The sequence below is a fragment of the Felis catus genome, chromosome E3 (assembly GCF_018350175.1).
Source record: "Felis catus isolate Fca126 chromosome E3, F.catus_Fca126_mat1.0, whole genome shotgun sequence".
NCBI lineage: Eukaryota > Metazoa > Chordata > Mammalia > Carnivora > Felidae > Felis > Felis catus.
In genome coordinates this window covers 23,829,987-23,847,835 of record NC_058383.1, presented here as the reverse complement: position 1 = coordinate 23,847,835, position 17,849 = coordinate 23,829,987, and the positions used below count along the sequence as shown (strand labels likewise).

Here is a 17,849-nt window from a genome sequence, read left to right as displayed (position 1 = left end):
CTCGAATTACCCACCGGGAGGGCGCCCCTTTCGCGGGTGGGTGCTAGGACCGCCCCCCACATTAGGTCCGGACGCCGTGTAGTCAGCGGGCGGGGAGGCTGGCATTCAGCGCGGGTTGTGCACTGGGGCCTGGAGACTTGCGTGGCGGCTGCAGGAGCGGTGACGGCCACCGGGGGGCGGGCACGTAAGTGCTGCGCGGTGCGCCCGCCGGGCCAGAGCCCCGCCCCTGCCCGCCGGCTGGTGCCCCAGCCCCGCTCCTGCCGGGATCCGACGTCCGTTTCCCTGCGCTGCAGCTGCCCCAGCTCCGCTGACTGTCGCCGGCGCTCCCGCCCCCGACACGCGTCCTCAGCGCCCCGGGATCGTTCCAGCGGCCCATCGCGCCCCGGGATCGTGCCGGCGGTCTCCGCGCCCCGAGATCTATCCAACCGCCCTGCGCAGCCCTCTCTGCCTCCCAGGAGCGCCTGCCGGTGCGCCCTGCTCGCCGCTCCCCGGGACTTTCGGGGGGCCCGCCCGCCCTGCACCCTGGAGCACCGGGCCGCGAGCCTCTGCCAACTCCTCTGGTTCTTCGCGGCCGTGGGCAGCGGCTGCGGTGCCTGTCCGCCCGAAGGAGGTAAGTGCTGGCCGCGTGTAGCCAGGCGGATGGGGGGCCGGGATCCGGCGCTGCAGGCCTGGCGCGCCCCGGTGCACCGGCTCCGGGAGCGCGCTGGGTCCGAGCCTGGAAGTGGGGCGGAGGCGGCGCAGAGTGTGTGAAGCGCTTCTTCTGTGGGTTCAACTCTTTGGGACTCTGTGTTTGCTTCTGTAAAAGCGGGGAGTCATGCAGATTAACGGCAGTGTCTGTTGGGAAAACACTTGGCACGCCGTCGTCAGGGAGAGGCAGTTTGGGGGCCTCCGCCCCGGGCTCCTCAGAGCCCGTAGAGGGTGGGGGCAGTGCTGCCTTCCTGTCTCCTGCGGGGGGCCCCGAGCCGCATGCCCTACCCTGGCCCCTGAACAAGAGGCCTGAATTCCTGGAACCCCGAGGACAGCGTAGACGCGCCCTTGCTGTATTGTTGACTGCGGGAGGGAGTTTGGGTGTTGGCAGGCTCCGCCGACATGTGCGCCGAGGGCCGGGCATTGATAGGCGAGTGGCGGCGCGGGGGTGGAGGCCTCTTGGGTAAGTCCCGGCCTAGATCGGCCAGCACCCGGGCGGAGGACTGAGGGGAGCCAGCCCGGCTGCGCCCCTAGTGTGACAGATGGGCCGCATGGGAAGGGGCCGCTACATGTGCTGTGGGGACACTCTGGGAGCCTGACTTCTGGGCCCTTGGCCCGGGACGCTGCTTGCCTGGGGCCACAGTTTCAGCCAGGAAGTGGAGTGACATAGTCCAGCCCTATGATTTTATAGAGGAGGAAACCGAAGCCCAGGGTTGTCTAACAGCCAACTAATGCGCAAAAGGGACTAAGCGCGGACCCTTAGAGCAAGCAGGTGGGAGCCAGTCGTGCCCGCCGTGTGGAGGTGCGTGGAGGGGGGAGGTTACTGGGAGGCTTCCTGGAGGAGGTGATGTTTGAGCTGATTTGGAAAGGATGCCTGTGGAAGGAGGTAGGGTTTAGAGATAGCGTATGCACACATTCATTCCTTTGTTCAGGTATTAACTCAACAAATACGATAAAGCTTCTAGACGATGTGGATTCAGGTGTGACACAGTTGGGATGGCCATCCTCCCTCCTTTGAGTTCCCTTCTCAAAGAGGGGTTTGCAGGGGTCAGGGGAGGCAGAAAGTCAGAGCCTAACGATCACTTAATATGGTTTCAGATTGTGTAGGATCGATTGTGTACATTCTGTGATGTACAGTTTCTCTCTTTTGTGCTTTCGGTGACGGCACACTGCTTTTTGGCTGATTGAGGATGTAGCCCTGGGTTTATTTTAAACCGTTTTTAATGTATAATATGGCAGAGATGGCGATTAGTCCCCTCTTCCGGGAGTATCACCTGGCTGAATTTCCCAGGCTCCCTTACAGTTTGGTGGGCTGTGTGACTGCATTTTGGCTGATGGGATGTGAGCAGAACTAGCGAGTGCCCCTCTTGAGCTTGAACCCCAAAAACCTCCCGCCCCCTCTGTCCACATATACCAGTGGAGTTGGAGGGCTCTGAGGGCCTAGGAGAGCGCAGAGCTACCAGACGGGAGGAGTCTGGGCCCCTGAATGACTGTGGAGCAGAGCCCCACCCCCCTTTCTGCCTCCCTTGGGGGTCCATGTCTGCTGAAGGGAATGGGGCTCCAGTAAGCTCTTTGGAAGGTCTGGGGCTGTGCGTGGGGTTTGTTGGCTGTGGCCTTTGCATCCGGGCGATCTGGCTGGGCTGTTTCCCTGGGGAAGGGCGTCTTTAAGGCCTTTTTTCTCACACTGGTCAGATTCCCCAAAGAAGTCTTGTCCAGTCTTTGGCAGGATTGACAGCCAGTTGCCGGGACACGGAGAACATTGTGGGAGAAAATGGAAGGTCAACGGCAGAAACTTGGATTTGTTCAAGCTCCTTCTCTAGGAATCACTCTTTCTGACCCAGTTCTTAAAGCTGAAGCAGAAAAAAAATTGATGGTTGGGACTATATCCAAAGTAATGGCGGCTGGCTGGACTGATTAAAAAATAAAAGTTTTGGGGCGCCTGGGTGGCGCAGTCGGTTAAGCGTCCGACTTCAGCCAGGTCACGATCTCGCGGTCCGTGAGTTCGAGCCCCGTGTCGGGCTCTGGGCTGATGGCTCAGAGCCTGCAGCCTGCTTCCGATTCTGTGTCTCCCTCTCTCTCTGCCCCTCCCCCGTTCATGTTCTGTCTCTCTCTGTCCCAAAAATAAATAAACGTTGGAAAAAAAAATTAAAAAAAAAATAAAAGTTTTGTGTTGGAGAGATCAGTTCTGCTGACCAAGAAGCTGCAGACTGTTGCCTTAGTAAACTGAGAGTATTCTAGAAGAAGGTGATTATGGTGGCCACCACAGGATGAAAGCGTTTTTTGTTTTGTTTTTGAGAGAGAGAGAGGAGAGCATGTGAGTGGGGGAGAGCGACAGTGGGGGGGGGGGAGAGAAAGAGAGAGAGAGAGAGAGGGGCACCTGGGTGGCGCAGTCGGTTAAGCGTCCGACTTCAGCCAGGTCACAATCTCGCGGTCCGTGAGTTCGAGCCCCGCGTCGGGCTCTGGGCTGATGGCTCAGAGCCTGGAGCCTGTTGCCGATTCTGTGTCTCCCTCTCTTTCTGCCCCTCCCCCGTTCATGCTCTGTCTCTCTCTGTCCCAAAAATAAATAAACGTTGAAAAAAAAATCATTCAAAAATAAGTAAACGTTAAAAAAAATTTAAAAGAGAGAGAGAGAGACAGAGAGAGAGAGAGAGAATCTTAAGCAGGCTCCATGCTCAGCATGGAGCCCGATGTGGGGCTTGATCCCACGACGCTGGGATCATGACCTGAGCCAGAATCAAGAGTCAGAAGCTCAACCAACTGAGCCACCCAGGTGCCCCTAAAGTGCCTTGGGTATTTGAATGTTGCTGGATTGAATCCTTGTAGACAAGACTGATGGGCACAAGTAGAAGGCTCTGAACAAAGGAAACAGCGAGTTACTAACATGCTGATGATAAAATAGGAGATGACGGTCTCTGGGTCCCCAAAACCCTAGGGCTGGGAACACCTAGAGAAGCATTTCAAATGGCTGGAAAGTCAGAGGGGTGGACAAGTGTTCAGATCTTCAGCTGTGACACTTTCTCGCCCTAGCAAGGACTCCACAGGTGGAGTCAGCTGCGGAGAATTTCTCTAGGCCATTGGTTCTGGAACTTAAATGCACATTATCAGAACCACCTGGTGAGCTTGTTTTAACACAGATTGCTGGGCCCACCTCCAGAGTTGACTTCAGTGGGACTGGAGTGAGGCCCGAGAATTGGAAAATACCATGTTCTGCTGCTGCTGCTACTGGTGGTCCCATGACCGCACTTTTAGAAGGACTGATTTAGCAAGTGATGGCGAGTAAAAGCCCTGGATTCAGCCCACACTGTCTTCACGCCCAACTACCCCACTTTCTAGCCATGTGATTTTGGGGAAGTCACTTAACCTCTCTGTTCCTCAGTTTCCTTGTCTGTAGGATGAAGCTAATAGTGCCTACCTCCTGGGCTTCAGGGGAGGCTCCCTGGAGGAGGCGGCATCTAAACTGAGACCTGAAGGATGAGCAGAACAGTTGGCCAGGGGTTGGGTAGGGAGGGCAGGCCTGGCTGTGTGCCAGGCAGAGGGCACAGGGAATGGGGAACCTGTGTCCTCCAGGGAACTGAGAGGAACTATGGTGTAAGTGCTTTGTAAGTGACACCGAAATGCTGCAAATCTGTTCTGTGCTACGTGTCTCAGGGCAGGATTGCAGTTGAGGGAGAGTTGACCAGGTTGTGGAAAATGGGCTGCCTGGAAGCAGCGCCAGTTACTCCTGCCCACATTCCATTGGCCCGAATGCAGTCACATGGCCCCACCTAGATGCACAGGATGCTGGGAAATGTAGTCCGTGGTGGGGCAGGGGAGCACAAATCTGTGGTGGAGAGCTAGCTGTCTATGCCACAGCAGCTTTTTATGACCCTTGGCCACCTCTCTTACCTCTCCTTCTCTGCTTACTCTGCTCCGCTTTGTAGGATGAGTGAATTTTACAGATGAGGAAGCTGAGGTTCAGAGAGGTTAAGTAATTTGCCTAATGTCACTCAGCTAGTAGTGGCAGAGACAGCACTTGAACCCAGGTCTATTTGTCCTCGAAGCCTGTTGGTCCAGATCGTAGTCCTGGGTGCTTTTTAAGGGCCTCCCTATGATCCAGGTTTTCCTAATCAGGATCTCAGCCATGTGTCAAGCTAACTAAGCCCCAGATGCCTTGTAATTATAATGGCATAGTCCCTCCACTCCATGCCTGCACTGCCCATGATGTCCATAGAACTTGCCATCTTTTCTCTAATTACTCATTCACGCAACATGCATTTACATAGAACCTGCTGTGTGCCAGGCATTGTGCTCTTGGCTCGGAGCTGGCGAGGAATAAGACACAGCCCCTTTTGTTCCAAACGTTCACATGGTTTGGCCACCGAGAGGCTATGTAAACACAGAGTTCCCCTGAGAAGCGAGACACGTTGGATCCCTGGTCTGACCCGCCAGGAGTACAGAGTGTCCCGGGTACATGAGAAGGGTGCCCAGCAAATGATTAAAAATTAAATTCAAGCTCTCTTGTGCATTTTGTAAACCGAAGCTATAATGACAATATTATGTGCTTTGTATTCTAAATTGTGTTTTTCTGATTTTTAAAACAATAAAATTGCCTTTGCTCCATGACAGTTTTATATGCACAAAGCACAGTGTATGTGCCGCAGTGATCTTTTTATGAGCCTCAGTGGAGCAAACGTTGACTTCTCTCCTTGGGTTTAGCCGCGGGGTGCTGTTCTCATCAGTGAGTAAGTTTATTTCTTCAGTTCAAAAGAAACACCAGGACCGGTATGCATGGAGATCTGCTTTTAAAGAGGAGAGGAGGGGGAGTGGGTCAGGGGAAGCTCCTTGAGCTTCCCCCAGAATCTTTCTAAAGTGGGGTTTCTCGGAACTATTAACATTCTGAGCTGAATACTTCTGGGTTGTGGGGCCTGTGCTGTGCACTGTAGAGTGTCTAGCAGCATCCCTGGTGCACTCGGTACACTATTCACTAGATACCAGGTATACTCGGAGAGTTGTGACAACCAAAAACGTCTCCAGACGTTGCCAAAATGTCTCCTGAAGGGGCAAAAGCGCCCCAGTGTTTAGGGCCACTGTTCTAGGCTACATTTGTTTTCCATTGCTCCTATAGCAAATCACCACACGCTTAACACAAATTTCTTATGGTTCTGGAGGTCAGAAGTTCAAAAGTCAAGGGGCACCTGGGTGGCTCACTCAGTCGGTTGAGTGTCTGACTTTGGTTCAGGGCGTGATCTCACGGTTTGTGAGTTTGAGCCCCGCGTCGGGCTCGCTGCTGTCAGCACAGAGCCTGCTTCAGATCCTCTGCTTCCCCCTCTGCCCCTGCCCTACTCACGCTCTCTCTCTCAAAAATAAAAATAAAACATTAAAAAAAAGTTCAAGGGGCACCTGGTGGCTCAGTTGGTTAAGTGGCCGACTTCAGTTCAGGTCATGATCTCGCGGTTCATGAGTTCAAGCCGTGCTTCGGGCTCTGTGCTGACAACTCGGAGCCTGGAGCCTGCTTTGGATTCTGTGTCTCCTTCTTTCTCTGCCCCTCCCCTGCTTGCTCTCTGTCTGTCTGTCTGTCTGTCTCTCTCTCTCAACAATAATAAACATAAAAAAAATTTTTTTTCACGTTCAAAAGTCGAGGCACAGCAGGGCTAAGTTCCTTCTGGAGACTCTAGGAGAAATCTATTTCCCTGCCTTTTCCAGTTTCTAGGGACCGACTGCATTTCTTGGCTTGTGGCCCCATTCTCCATGTTCAAAGCCAGCTGCATGGCATCTTCAAATCTTTCTCTAGGACCCCTGCTTCCATTATCATGTCTCTTTAGCTCTGACCCTCCTGCCCCCTTTTTATAAGGACCCTTGTGATTATATACAGTACATTGGATTTTCCAGGAGAATCTCTCCATCTCAAGATCACATTCCCAGGGTGACTTTTACCATGTAAGGGAGCATAGTCACAAATACTGGAGATTAGGATGTGGACATCTTTTGGAGGGCCAGTTTCTTTTTTTTATTTTTATTTTTATTTTTTTTCCAACGTTTTATTTATTTTTGAGACAGAGAGAGACAGAGCATGAACGGGGGAGGGGCAGAGAGAGAGGGAGACACAGAATCGGAAGCAGGCTCCAGGCTCTGAGCCATCAGCCCAGAGCCTGACGCGGGGCTCGAACTCACGGACCGTGAGATCGTGACCTGGCTGAAGTCGGACGCTTAACCGACTGCACCACCCAGGTGCCCCTGGAGGGCCAGTTTCTGCCCACCACATAGAATGTTCAGCCTCTGGGTATAATGGAAATGCTTCTGGAGAGCCTGGCAGGAGCGAAGTGACTTAGGGAGTGGGGCTTGGGGGGTGGTCACAATAACAGCCAATACTTTTCAGCTCCAGTTCTCTGTCAGGCATCACATGCCGGATCTCACTAACTCCTCAAACATCTCCAGGGGTTGGTACTGTTGGTCCTCTGTTTCACAGATGAGGACACCACCTAGGGGAGACTTTCTAGAAGGAGTAAAAATTCGAGCTGGATTTTGAAGGGAACCAAGGGGTTTGGCAGCAGATAGGAGAGGCGTTTCAGAAAGAGGGCCCGTGGGGTGCCAGGGGCAGGGAGGTGGGAGCTTGGTGTGAATGGTTCTTCAGGGCAGGGCAGGTGGGTGTAGACATCTGCAAATCAGTCCTTTTATCCTGACATTCTCATATAAACTCTCTCATTTTTCCACAATAGTTTAAATATTTTTTCATGAGCACCTACCACATGCTGGGGTTATAGACATTAATAAGACACTGACATGAGCTCGTCACCTCCGTTACTATCCCCACCCTCAGTAAATAAATAAAACCCAGCCCAGAAAGGTATTTGATTATCACCATTGAGTCCTGCCAGGGCCAGGTGCTGTGGGGGACACAGACTCCAGGAAGGCTCAGCTTACCCTTAGGACAGCACTTTGGCTCCTAATGGGGAAGCTGGGATTCAAACCAGGCCCTGCAGCTGCAGAGCACAGCTTCTCAGCCCCTATTTTGGCTTTGATTTTTATTAAATTTTTCCACCAAATTTATCGAGATATAATTGACAAATAAAAATTGTATGTATTAAACGTGTCCAACATGACGGCTTGGTATACATATGCGTTGTGAAATGATTACCACAGTGAACCTAATTAACATATTTATCGACTCACATAGTTACCTAAGTTTTTTATGTTTGTGTGAGAATAATTAAGATCTTTTCTCCGGCACCTGGCTGGCTCAGTCTGAAGAGCATGGACTCTTGATCTCCAGGTCTTGAGTTCAAGCCCCACTTTGGGTGTAGAGATGCTTACATAAACTTTAGAAAAATCTATTCTCTCAGTGAATTTCCAGTATACAGTAGAGTATTACTAACTATAGTCGCCGAGCTGTACATTACATTCCCAGGACTTACTCATCTTGCACAACTGAAACTTTGTACCCTTTGACCAACATCTTCCTATTTCCTCCACCTCCCAGCCCTGGACAACTACCATCTGACTTTCTGTTTTTATGACTTTGGTGTCTTTGGGGGTGTTTTTGTTTTGTTTTGTTTTCTTTTTCGTGAGATCACAAAACGTTTGTCTTCCTATGTCTGGCATATTTCACTGAACATAATGTCCTCCAGGTTCATTCATGTTTTTGCAAATGGCAGGATTGCTTTCCTTTTGTTAAGACTGTATAACATTCCATTGTATATGTACACCAGATTTTCTTTATCCATTCATCCATCTCTTAGGTGGTTTCCATACGTTGACTATTGTTAATAATGCTGCAGTGAACATGAGAGTGCAGATGTGTCTTCAAGATAGTTTTTCCTTTCTGGTTTGAAGGAAACTGAGGACTCCTGCTGCAGCCCAAGATACCCTTGGAACAAGCCGGGGGTGCAGCCCAGGGCATCCTGCCCCTGCTCACCCCTCCTCCCCAAGGTACCCCATCGCAAGCAGGCTGTCACTTCTTTGCCCAGCAGTTCCCGTCATTGCCAGATAAGAGTCCATGTCGAGTACATAGCGTGGCACCTGGGACACCGGAAGCTGTCTACGTGTGTTACTTATCTGTCTCATTTCAGTAAAAATTACGCATCTTCCATAGGAACGAAAGTATCTTCCTCTTTCTTACCACTCATTTGCAGCACAAAAGCCACATCTTTGCTTATCTCCCTTGGTGAGATGAACTCATGCTAACCTGTAAGAAACCCATAGCTCCTTCTGCTTGGTGGAATAAGACAGCATTCTTGGCATGAGATCTAAAGGAACCAGGAGAGGACCTGCCGGTCTGGGGGTGGTGGAGTGTGGAAGGGAAGTGGGAAGTTCAAGGGAAGCTCAAGTCTCATTTATCACACCAGGAAATCAATATATAAGGACCCAAATAGGCAAAGTAAGAAATGGCAGAGAAACCATGTTATTTAGGGATGTGGCAGTATCTACCTGAAGTAACATCTAGAATAATTGGAAGTGGTTGCCTCTGGAAGTGGGAAGCAGGGCTGCCCTGTCCTCTTGCAAAGGTTGTAAACTAAAGTTGAGCAGTACCCCACCTATACGGTCATACACCATGGACTCAATAGGAAAATGCCGTTATTTTTAACCATGGGCTTTACTGAAACTTTTTTAATTATAAGAAATAATACACAGTGGCTCTAAGTGCTGGCTGGGTTTTGGACTCTTCATAATGCAGGTGAGAAAAACCTGTGTATAATCAGCTAAGTCATCCCCAGACCCCCTAAAAAGGGGCAGGGTCAGGCATGTTTGGATTCATGGTCTCAAATGATATCACCACTATTTGTTTTTCTCTAAATCTCTTGTTCTGCTTTCTGCCAATCGTCACCTTTGTTCTCTGGTGGCCTCAGCCCCTGTCTCTGATTCACATCCTACACAAATGGATGACCTTCTCTAGTCTCTCAGACTAAAACCCCTGGCTTACCTGGGATTGGGCCAGATTGGTTAGCTTGAGTCACATGCTCACCTGTGAGCCAATCACTGTGGCCAGGTGCCTGAATGCTGTGATTGGCTTAGACCTGGGTCATGTGACACACCCTGTTCCCTGATGGTGCATCTCCAATCACAGAACATGGGGGGGGGGGGGGGGGGGGGAGGGGCTGATCCTGGAACAGAAACAGGTGTGTGACCCAAGGTGGCCCCCAAGTCACCCTGTTCGTGGTGGTGCAATTGACGACCCGGTGGGTTCTGCCGTGCTGGGCATGTGGTAGTGTGTGTGTGCTGGCCACATCACGTGGACAATATCGGCTCTGGGATGCTGACTCCTGGGAGTGGCCGGCAGTTCGCTTCTACAGGTAGCGAGGCAGCCCTGGGCGGGGGGCGGGAAGGGAGCCCCAAGGAAGACCAGAGGTCACTGTGGCCTGGCCCACAGGCCTTGACCTGGGCATTGCAAACATTGTTTTCTGTCCCAGCCACTGCCAGAGGAACCTTTTATAAAGAGAGACTCAGTAAGAGCAGTGGTTCTCTGGCCAGAGTCTAAAATAGCCTGTTCCCCCAGGACCCCTGAAGAAGCTTGGCTTGGCTGCTAACCAGGTATCCAGGTTACCAGCATGGCTGGGACCCAAGGTTCAGCCCCCTTTATTTAGGATAATAAAAATGATGATGATGATGATAATAGTTCTGTATCTTAGTGCTTGCTCTGTGCGAGTGCTGTGAGGTTAACGGTGAGAATACTGCCTCCCGCATTATCGCAAGGAAGCTAAGGCTTGAGAGGTAATGTTACACAGCTAGTAAGAGGCAGAGTGGGGGCTTGAAGTTGGGTCTGACTCAGAATTCCACCCAACTACCTCTCTATACAAATATTTTCCCAGGGTGTGTCAGGGACTCGGAGGGGAAGATGTGGGTTCCAGAGCAAGGACAAAGGAAACCTTCCAGAGAATCCTGATGTCTTAGCTGGGGTGCTGCTGTTGGTCTCAGCCTCTTTGCCAACAGGAGCAGGCTCCTGTGGGCCAAGGGAAGTCCAAGTCGGATGGAGATTCCTGGGAGGCCGGGGCTCTGGCTGGTGTTGGAACAGGCATCGTGGGGCTGAGTTATGGGCCATTGAGGGCTCCTTGCCTGCCTAGAGGAATCTGGCAGCCTCCAGGGCCCAGTCTTCCTGGGCGAATGTGGGAGTAGTTGCCAAGTCTGGACTCTGGACTAAGGCCTTGGTTTTCCCAGGCTGATCCTATCCAGGCCTTGACTTGTCGTAAGAGATGTGATGTGACTTTTTGGGGGAGAGATGGGGTTACTGGACTAGATAGAATTAGCAAGTAGTGTGGGGGTGGATTATAGTAGATATTGTAAGTTGAGATAGTCAAGTCTGAAGATTGTGAGTCCAGGGCTGTTATACTGGCCCATGATGGAAGATAATGCTGCCCCAGGCTCCCTCTGTCTCATGGCTCTGCCATCCACAGCATATGGTTTCTTCTTCTTGGTTAAATATAGCTGCTTGAGTTCCAGCCATCACACTTCCAGTCCAGCCAGCAGGAAGGAGGAAGAGTCCAGAAGGGCACACTCCCTCCCTTTAAAAACTCTTCCCTAAAGTTGAAAACAGCCCTTCTGTTTATATCCGCTTGGCCAGAACTTGGACACATGGTCACACCTAACTGCAAAGGAATCTGGGAAGGAATCTGGGAAGGAAACTGCAAAGGAATCATGGTCACACCTAACTGCAAAGGACCTTATTTTGAGTGGCCATGTGTTTAGCCAAAAAGCCAGTGGTTGTTATTAAGAAGGAGAGAACAGCTGTTGGGGGACAGTTCGCAGGCACTGTCACAGCTGCCTTAAGAGCAAATTTATGACAACGGAAAAACCATAAAACATCCTCGCTCAGTTCTGGAATACGCATCACGTGCCTGCTGAGTGCAAGGCGCTGTGCCAGGCAGGGTCGCAGCTGCTTGTCTGCAGCTCCTTTTGTTTCCCAGGGTCAAGGAGAATGTCGGGTCTGTGGCTCTGGTCATAATTACCCTGTGAACTGGCTCTGGAACGTCAGGCCACTTCCCCTCCCTCAGCTCCCCTCACAAATGGGGACGTCAGCGAGCTGAATTAGTTTAGTCCAGGTCATCAGCAGCACAGCTGGGATTTGTACCTGCGAGCAGGCTCTTAGCCCCTGGACTACACTGCCTGGAAGCCTGTGGGCTGCAGCTGAGGTTCTGGCCCCTCCCCAGCACCATCCCAGCCCCCAGAGGCCAGTGACTGGGCTCGGTCCCCTGGCAGCCCCAGACACCACGCTGCCTTGGTCAGCAGAGGTTCTGGCCAAGGGCTGACGGGGGCAGAGCAGGCGCTGGGGCTGGGAGCGGCCGAGAGGGGGAAGAGTGGGCCCAGGGCCCAGGGCAGGTTTTGGTAACCAGCAGGGTCAGGTGGTTCAGGCATTGGCTCCTGACCGTGACTGCGTCCTGCCCACAGGGTAAGAAACAACTCTGCAGTAGACACCTGGGCGGCCGATTTTCAAGAAATCCCTGTGGGTGGTGCCTTAAGGGAAAAGAATGAGAAGGAAGTAAAGCAAAACAAAAATGAGTGGAGTAGAACATAGCAGAGCACGTTGTACAAAGTGAAGCTAAGTACAGTTTCCTCACATTTTAATTTGCATTTTGTGTGTACCAAGTTAGGATAGATAGCTGTTAGGATAGATACCAAGTTAGGATATGATAGCTGTTAAGAAAGTGCCAGAGCCTCAGATCTAGGAGGCTGCCTGCAGATGGAAGGAGCCATTAGATTGATCTAAAAAAGTATTACCTTGATCTAAAAAAATTTTAAAAGTGTTTTCGTTTATTTATTATTTTATATTGAAAGCGACTCAGCTTGTGAAAAGTTAACACAGTGTAGAAGTGTACAAAGTTCTTTTTTTTTTTTTTTACAGATTTATTTTGAGAGCGTTTGTGTGTGTGCACAAGTGGGGGAGGGGTGGGGAGAGAGAGAGAGAGAGAGAGAGAGAGAGAGAGAGAGAGAGAGAGAGAGGTTGGTTGAGGGAGAATCCCAACCAAGCAGGCTCCACACTCAGTGTAGAGCCCATTGTAGGGCTCAATCCCACAACCCTGGGATCATGACCTGAGTCAAAATCAAGAGTCAACCACTAAACTGACAGAACCACCCAGGCACCTCTGTACAAAGTTCTTCAAAGTCCCACCACCCCCACCTTCCAGCTTCCATTATCACTGCCATCCCTGTGTTGGTAGAGCTCCTAGGGGTCCTTGAGGGAAGTCTCAACCCATCTACAAATGTCCTTTTTCTTTTCACCATAATAGACCTGATATTCTTCAACTTGCTTTTTATTTAAAAAAAAAATTTTTTTTTTAATGTTTATTTATTTTTGAGACAGAGAGAGACACAGCATGAGCAGGGAAGGGGCAGAGAGAGAGGGAAACACAGAATATGAAGCAGGCTCCAGGCTCTGAGCTGTCAGCACAGAGCCCGACGCGGGGCTCGAGCTCATGGATGGCAAGATCGTGACCTGAGCCGAAGTTGGCCGCTCAACCGACTGAGCCACCCAGGCACCCCTCAACTTGCTTTTTTTTTTTTTTTTCAACGTTTTTATTTTTATTTTTGGGACAGAGAGAAACAGAGCATGAACGGGGGAGGGGCAGAGAGAGAGGGAGACACAGAATCGGAAACAGGCTCCAGGCTCTGAGCCATCAGCCCAGAGCCTGACGCGGGCTCGAACTCACGGACCGCGAGATCGTGACCTGGCTGAAATTGGACGCTTAACCGACTGCGCCACCCAGGCACCCCTCAACTTGCTTTTTAAATGTGACAGTTTTGTGGGGTGCCTGGCTGGCTCAGTCAGTAGAGCGTGTGACTCTTGACCTCGGGGTTGTGAGTTGGAACCCCACATTGGGTGTAAAGATTACTTGAAAGTAAAATCTTAAAAAACATAAGTGTCACAGTTTTTTCTGCCTTTTTTTTAACCTTAGCTTTATTAAAATATAATTCTCAAACCTTATAATCTATCCATGTAAAGTACAATTCAACGGTTTTTAATATATTGGCAGTCATGCAATCAAGACACAGTTTTAGAACATTTTCACCAACTCCAAAGAAACACGTTAGCAATTGTTCCCCATTTCCCGCGCCCGCAACTCTCCCCTCCCCCATCCATAGGCAATCACTCATGTACTTTCCATCTGTATAGATTTGCCTTCTCTGGGTATTTCGTGTAAATGGATTCATTCAATACATGGTTTTTTGTGGTTAGATTCTCTCACTTAGCATAATGCTTTTAAGGTTCACCCTGTGTCAGTCCTTCCTTTTCGTGACTATTATAGCATTCCATTGTATGGATACGCCACATTTTGTTTATCCATTCATTAGCTGATGGGCATTTGGATTTGTTTCCCCATTGGGCTATTACAGATAACACTTCTATGAACATATGTGTACAAGTTTTTATGTGAATGTTTTCATTTCCCTTGGACGTGTACCCAGGAGTGGAATTGCTGGATCATATGGAAATTCTGTGGTTAACTTTTTGAGGAACTGTCAGACTATTTTCCAGAGTGGTTGCACCATTTTACATTCCTACCAACAGTGTATGAGAGTTTCACTTTCTCCGTACCCTTGCCAACATTTGTTATTTATTGGGTTTACATTTCCCTAATGGCTAATGATGTTGAGCATCTTTCACGGGCTTACTGGTCACGAGTATATCTTGTTTAATGTCTGTTAAAATTCATTCAAGCCCTTTGCCCATTTTTTACTTGGGTTATTTGTTATTTTATTGTTCAGTTGTATAATATTTATTTTGAGAGAAAGAGAATGTGGGAGAAGAGCAGAGAGAGATGGAGAGAGAATCCCAAGCAGGCTGCATACTGTCAGGGCAGAGCCCGACGCATGGCTCGATCTCACGAACTGTGAGATCATAACCTGAGCCAAAATCAAGAGTTGGACACTCAACTGACTGAGCCACCCAGGCATCCCACAAATGTTTAGTATTGATGGTGCCTAATTTATCTGTTCTTTTGTTGCTCGTGCTGTTGGTGTCATATCTAAGAAGGCTTTGCCTAACCCACATCACAAGATTTTCTCCCGTATTGTTTTCTAAGGGTTAAGTAATGTCGTAGCTTTTATATTTAAGTCTTTGATCTATTTTTAGTTATTTCCTATGATGGGTGTAAGGAAGGGGGTCAATTTCATTCTTTTGCCACGTATATTCACTTGTCCCAGCGCCCTTTGTTGAAAAGATTATTCTTTCCGCATTGAATGGTCTTGGCTCCCTTGTCAAAATCAATGGTTCTAAATGTGAGCGCTCATTTCCGGACTCTCAAATCTATTCCATTGATCTGTGTCTATCCTTACACCAATACCAACTGTCTTGATTACCGCAGCTACTGTAGCAAGTTTGAACTCAGGAAGTGTGACTCCTTCAACTTTGTTCCTCTTTTCTCAAGACTGTTTTGGCTATTTTGGGACCCTTGAATTTCCATATGAACTTTAGGACCCATTTGTTAATTTGTTCAAAGAAGCCACTAGGATTTTGATAGTGATCGGTTTGAGTCTGTAGATCAATTTGGGGAGTATGGGCATCTTAGCAATATTAAATCATCCTCTGATCTGTGAACACAGAATATCTTCCCATTTTTTTAGGTCTTTAATTTCTTTCAACATGCTGTGTTTCTCAGTGTATGAGTCATGTACTTCTTTTATTAAATTTATTCTCAAGTATTCTTTTTGAAGTTCTTGATAGGTGAGCTTGTTTTCTTAATTTCATTTTTGAATTTTTCATTCCTAATGTGTAGAAATACTATTGATTTTTGTATCCTACAGTCTTGCTGAACTTTTTTTTTTTATTGTTTTTGCATGTCTGCATGTATCTAGAGTTTCCCCTTTCTTCTAACAGTCACACAGCAGTTCATGGTATAGAAAACTCTAATTAATTTGACATGCTTCCACTGGTGGACATTGTGGGCTGTTACCATTTTTTTGCTGTTACTGATTATGATAAAGAGAACATTGTTTAGGGCACACAACCATTCTGGGGGCGTGTATTGAGTCCCCACTCTCTGCCAGGTACTCTTTGAGGCACTGGGGATACAGGCAGTAAAAAAGTAAAGGAGGTTTCAGCTTGGGAATATCTCTGTGATGAGAATAAAGCAGATGTGCTAAGGAGTAACTGGATATGTATATGAGAGGAGTTCTTTGAATTGAGGGGCTGGAGAATATTTCTCTAGAGAGGCGACTATTGAGCTAGGATCCAACTGATGAGAAAGAACCCACTGTTGGAAGGTTGGGAAGATTGTTCCAGGCACAGGGAATAGCAAGTACAAAGGCCCTGGGGTAGAAATGGGCTCCCCGTGTTCACCAAACAGAAAGCAAGCCAGGGGGCCTTGGAGAGCTGCCAAGGCCAGAGGATAAGTGGGCAGGGGCCAGACTAAGGCTGGCCTTGTAGCCTTAAAAGCCGTTTATGTTTTTTTTTCAATTTTTAAAAAATGTTTGTTTGTTTGTTTGTTTGTTTAGAGAGGGAGAGACAGAGCGTGAGCAGGGGAGGGGCAGAGAGAGAGGGAGACACAGAATCCGAAGTAGGCTCCAGGCTCTGAGCTGTCAGCACAGAGCCCGATGCGGTGCTCGAACTCACAAACCATGAGATCATGACCTGAGCCGTAGTCAGACGTTCAGCTGACTGAGCCACCCAGGCGCCCCAGTCATTTACATTTTATTAATAATGGGGAGAGAAGCTCCCGGAGGGTGTTAAGCAGGGGAATGATTTAATCTACTTTATGTTCTAAAACGATCGCTCTAGTTGCTTAAGAAGCATTTATTTTCCCTGCCTTATTTCAAACACAGAGTTCTTCGAAGTGGAATTACTGGGTCGACGGGTTTGTACATTAAAAATGTTCTTAGATGCCGCCTGCCAGGTGCCTCCCCAAAAGATAGCTGTAGTTTTCACTCGGAGGGTGCCAGCTCTTTGTCACCAGGGGCATTCGCAGTAAGGTGCACAGCGAGTTCTGACTCCCTGGACCCCGGCACCCATTGTCTTGCTTCCCTTTGCAGGACCCACACTGCTGCATTTACACTATAACTCTGGCTGTACCGCCCACCCCTTGGGTAACACAGGCATCCCAGGAAGATGGCAGACGAAGACCTCATTTTTCGCCTGGAAGGTGTTGATGGCGGCCAGACCCCCGGGGCTGGTCACGACGGTGATTCCGAGGCCGACAGCGACGAGGAGGAAAGTTACTTCATCTGCCCCATCACTGATGACCCTAGGTCACACCAGAATGTCAATTCCAAAGTTAATAACTACTACAGCAACCTAACGAAGAGCGAGCAGTATGGCTCCAGTGGGTCCCCTGCAGGCTCCTTCCACTTTAAGGTGAGTGGACCGCCCACTCCACCCCGGCCCACCTGCCGCAAGGGATGGGGAAGTGGGGTCACTGACTGGGGTCTTCTCTGTTTCCCTCCCCTGGGCAGCACTCTGAGCCCTGGAGATTGGCAGATACGCCTGTAAGGCTGGGAGGTTTTTGTTGGCTTAAAACAAGTCTCATTACTTTAGAGGTGTTTTTCTAAAAAAAAAAAAAAACAAACCATTTTTTTTAATGTTTATTTATTTTTGAGAGAGAGAGAGACAGAATATGAGTGGGGGAGGGGCAGAGAGAGAGGGAGACACAGAATCCGAAGCAGGCTCCAGGCTCTGAGCCGTCAGCACAGAGCCTGACACAGGGCTCGAACTCACGAACCGTGAGATCATGACCTGAGCTAAAGTCAGACGCTCAACCGACTGAGCCACCCAGGCGCCCCTAGAGAGGTGTTTTTCAAATAGCTGCTTCGGACCCACTGCTGGGTCATGAAAACCTTGACCAACTTTTAAAAAATTGCAACAGAAGAGAACAGACCAGGACATCCTGGAGACCAGTGCAAATTGTAAAGATCTTATTTTTTGGTACCTATGCTCACACACGTTCACATGTGTAGATGTGGTGACCCAGTTGGTTGTTGTCGGCCAGGCTCTAATCATGTAAATATTTGCATTTCATCCCTGATGTGTGTGTATGTGGGTCCAGGAACCTGATGTAAAATGTAGTTCTTCATGCTGGTTGTAGTAAAAAAAAATGCCACTGCCTTAATATAACACTGTATGTTAACTATACTGGAATTAAAATAAAAATCTTAATAAAATTTTTTTTAAAAACCATGCTTGGGGTTAGGCAACCTTCTGGATTGAGGAAAAGCGTACTTACTTTGTTCAGGATTTTTCTTCATGCCAGGGCAAAGCTGGTCTA

The 17,849-nt window shown here is 49.2% G+C and overlaps 1 protein-coding gene across 1 annotated transcript in view; it reads left to right on the top strand.

The window, feature by feature from the left end:
- The first annotated feature begins 471 nt into the window (after positions 1-471).
- Positions 472-17,849, top strand: part of EEF2K (eukaryotic elongation factor 2 kinase) — a 64,496-nt gene continuing 47,118 nt past the window's right edge. The window contains exons 1-2 of the mRNA XM_045047418.1: positions 472-610; positions 16,621-16,942. Of these exons, the coding sequence (XP_044903353.1) occupies positions 16,697-16,942 (246 nt within the window). The 5' untranslated portion in view covers positions 472-610; positions 16,621-16,696. The remainder of the gene's footprint in view (positions 611-16,620; positions 16,943-17,849) is intronic.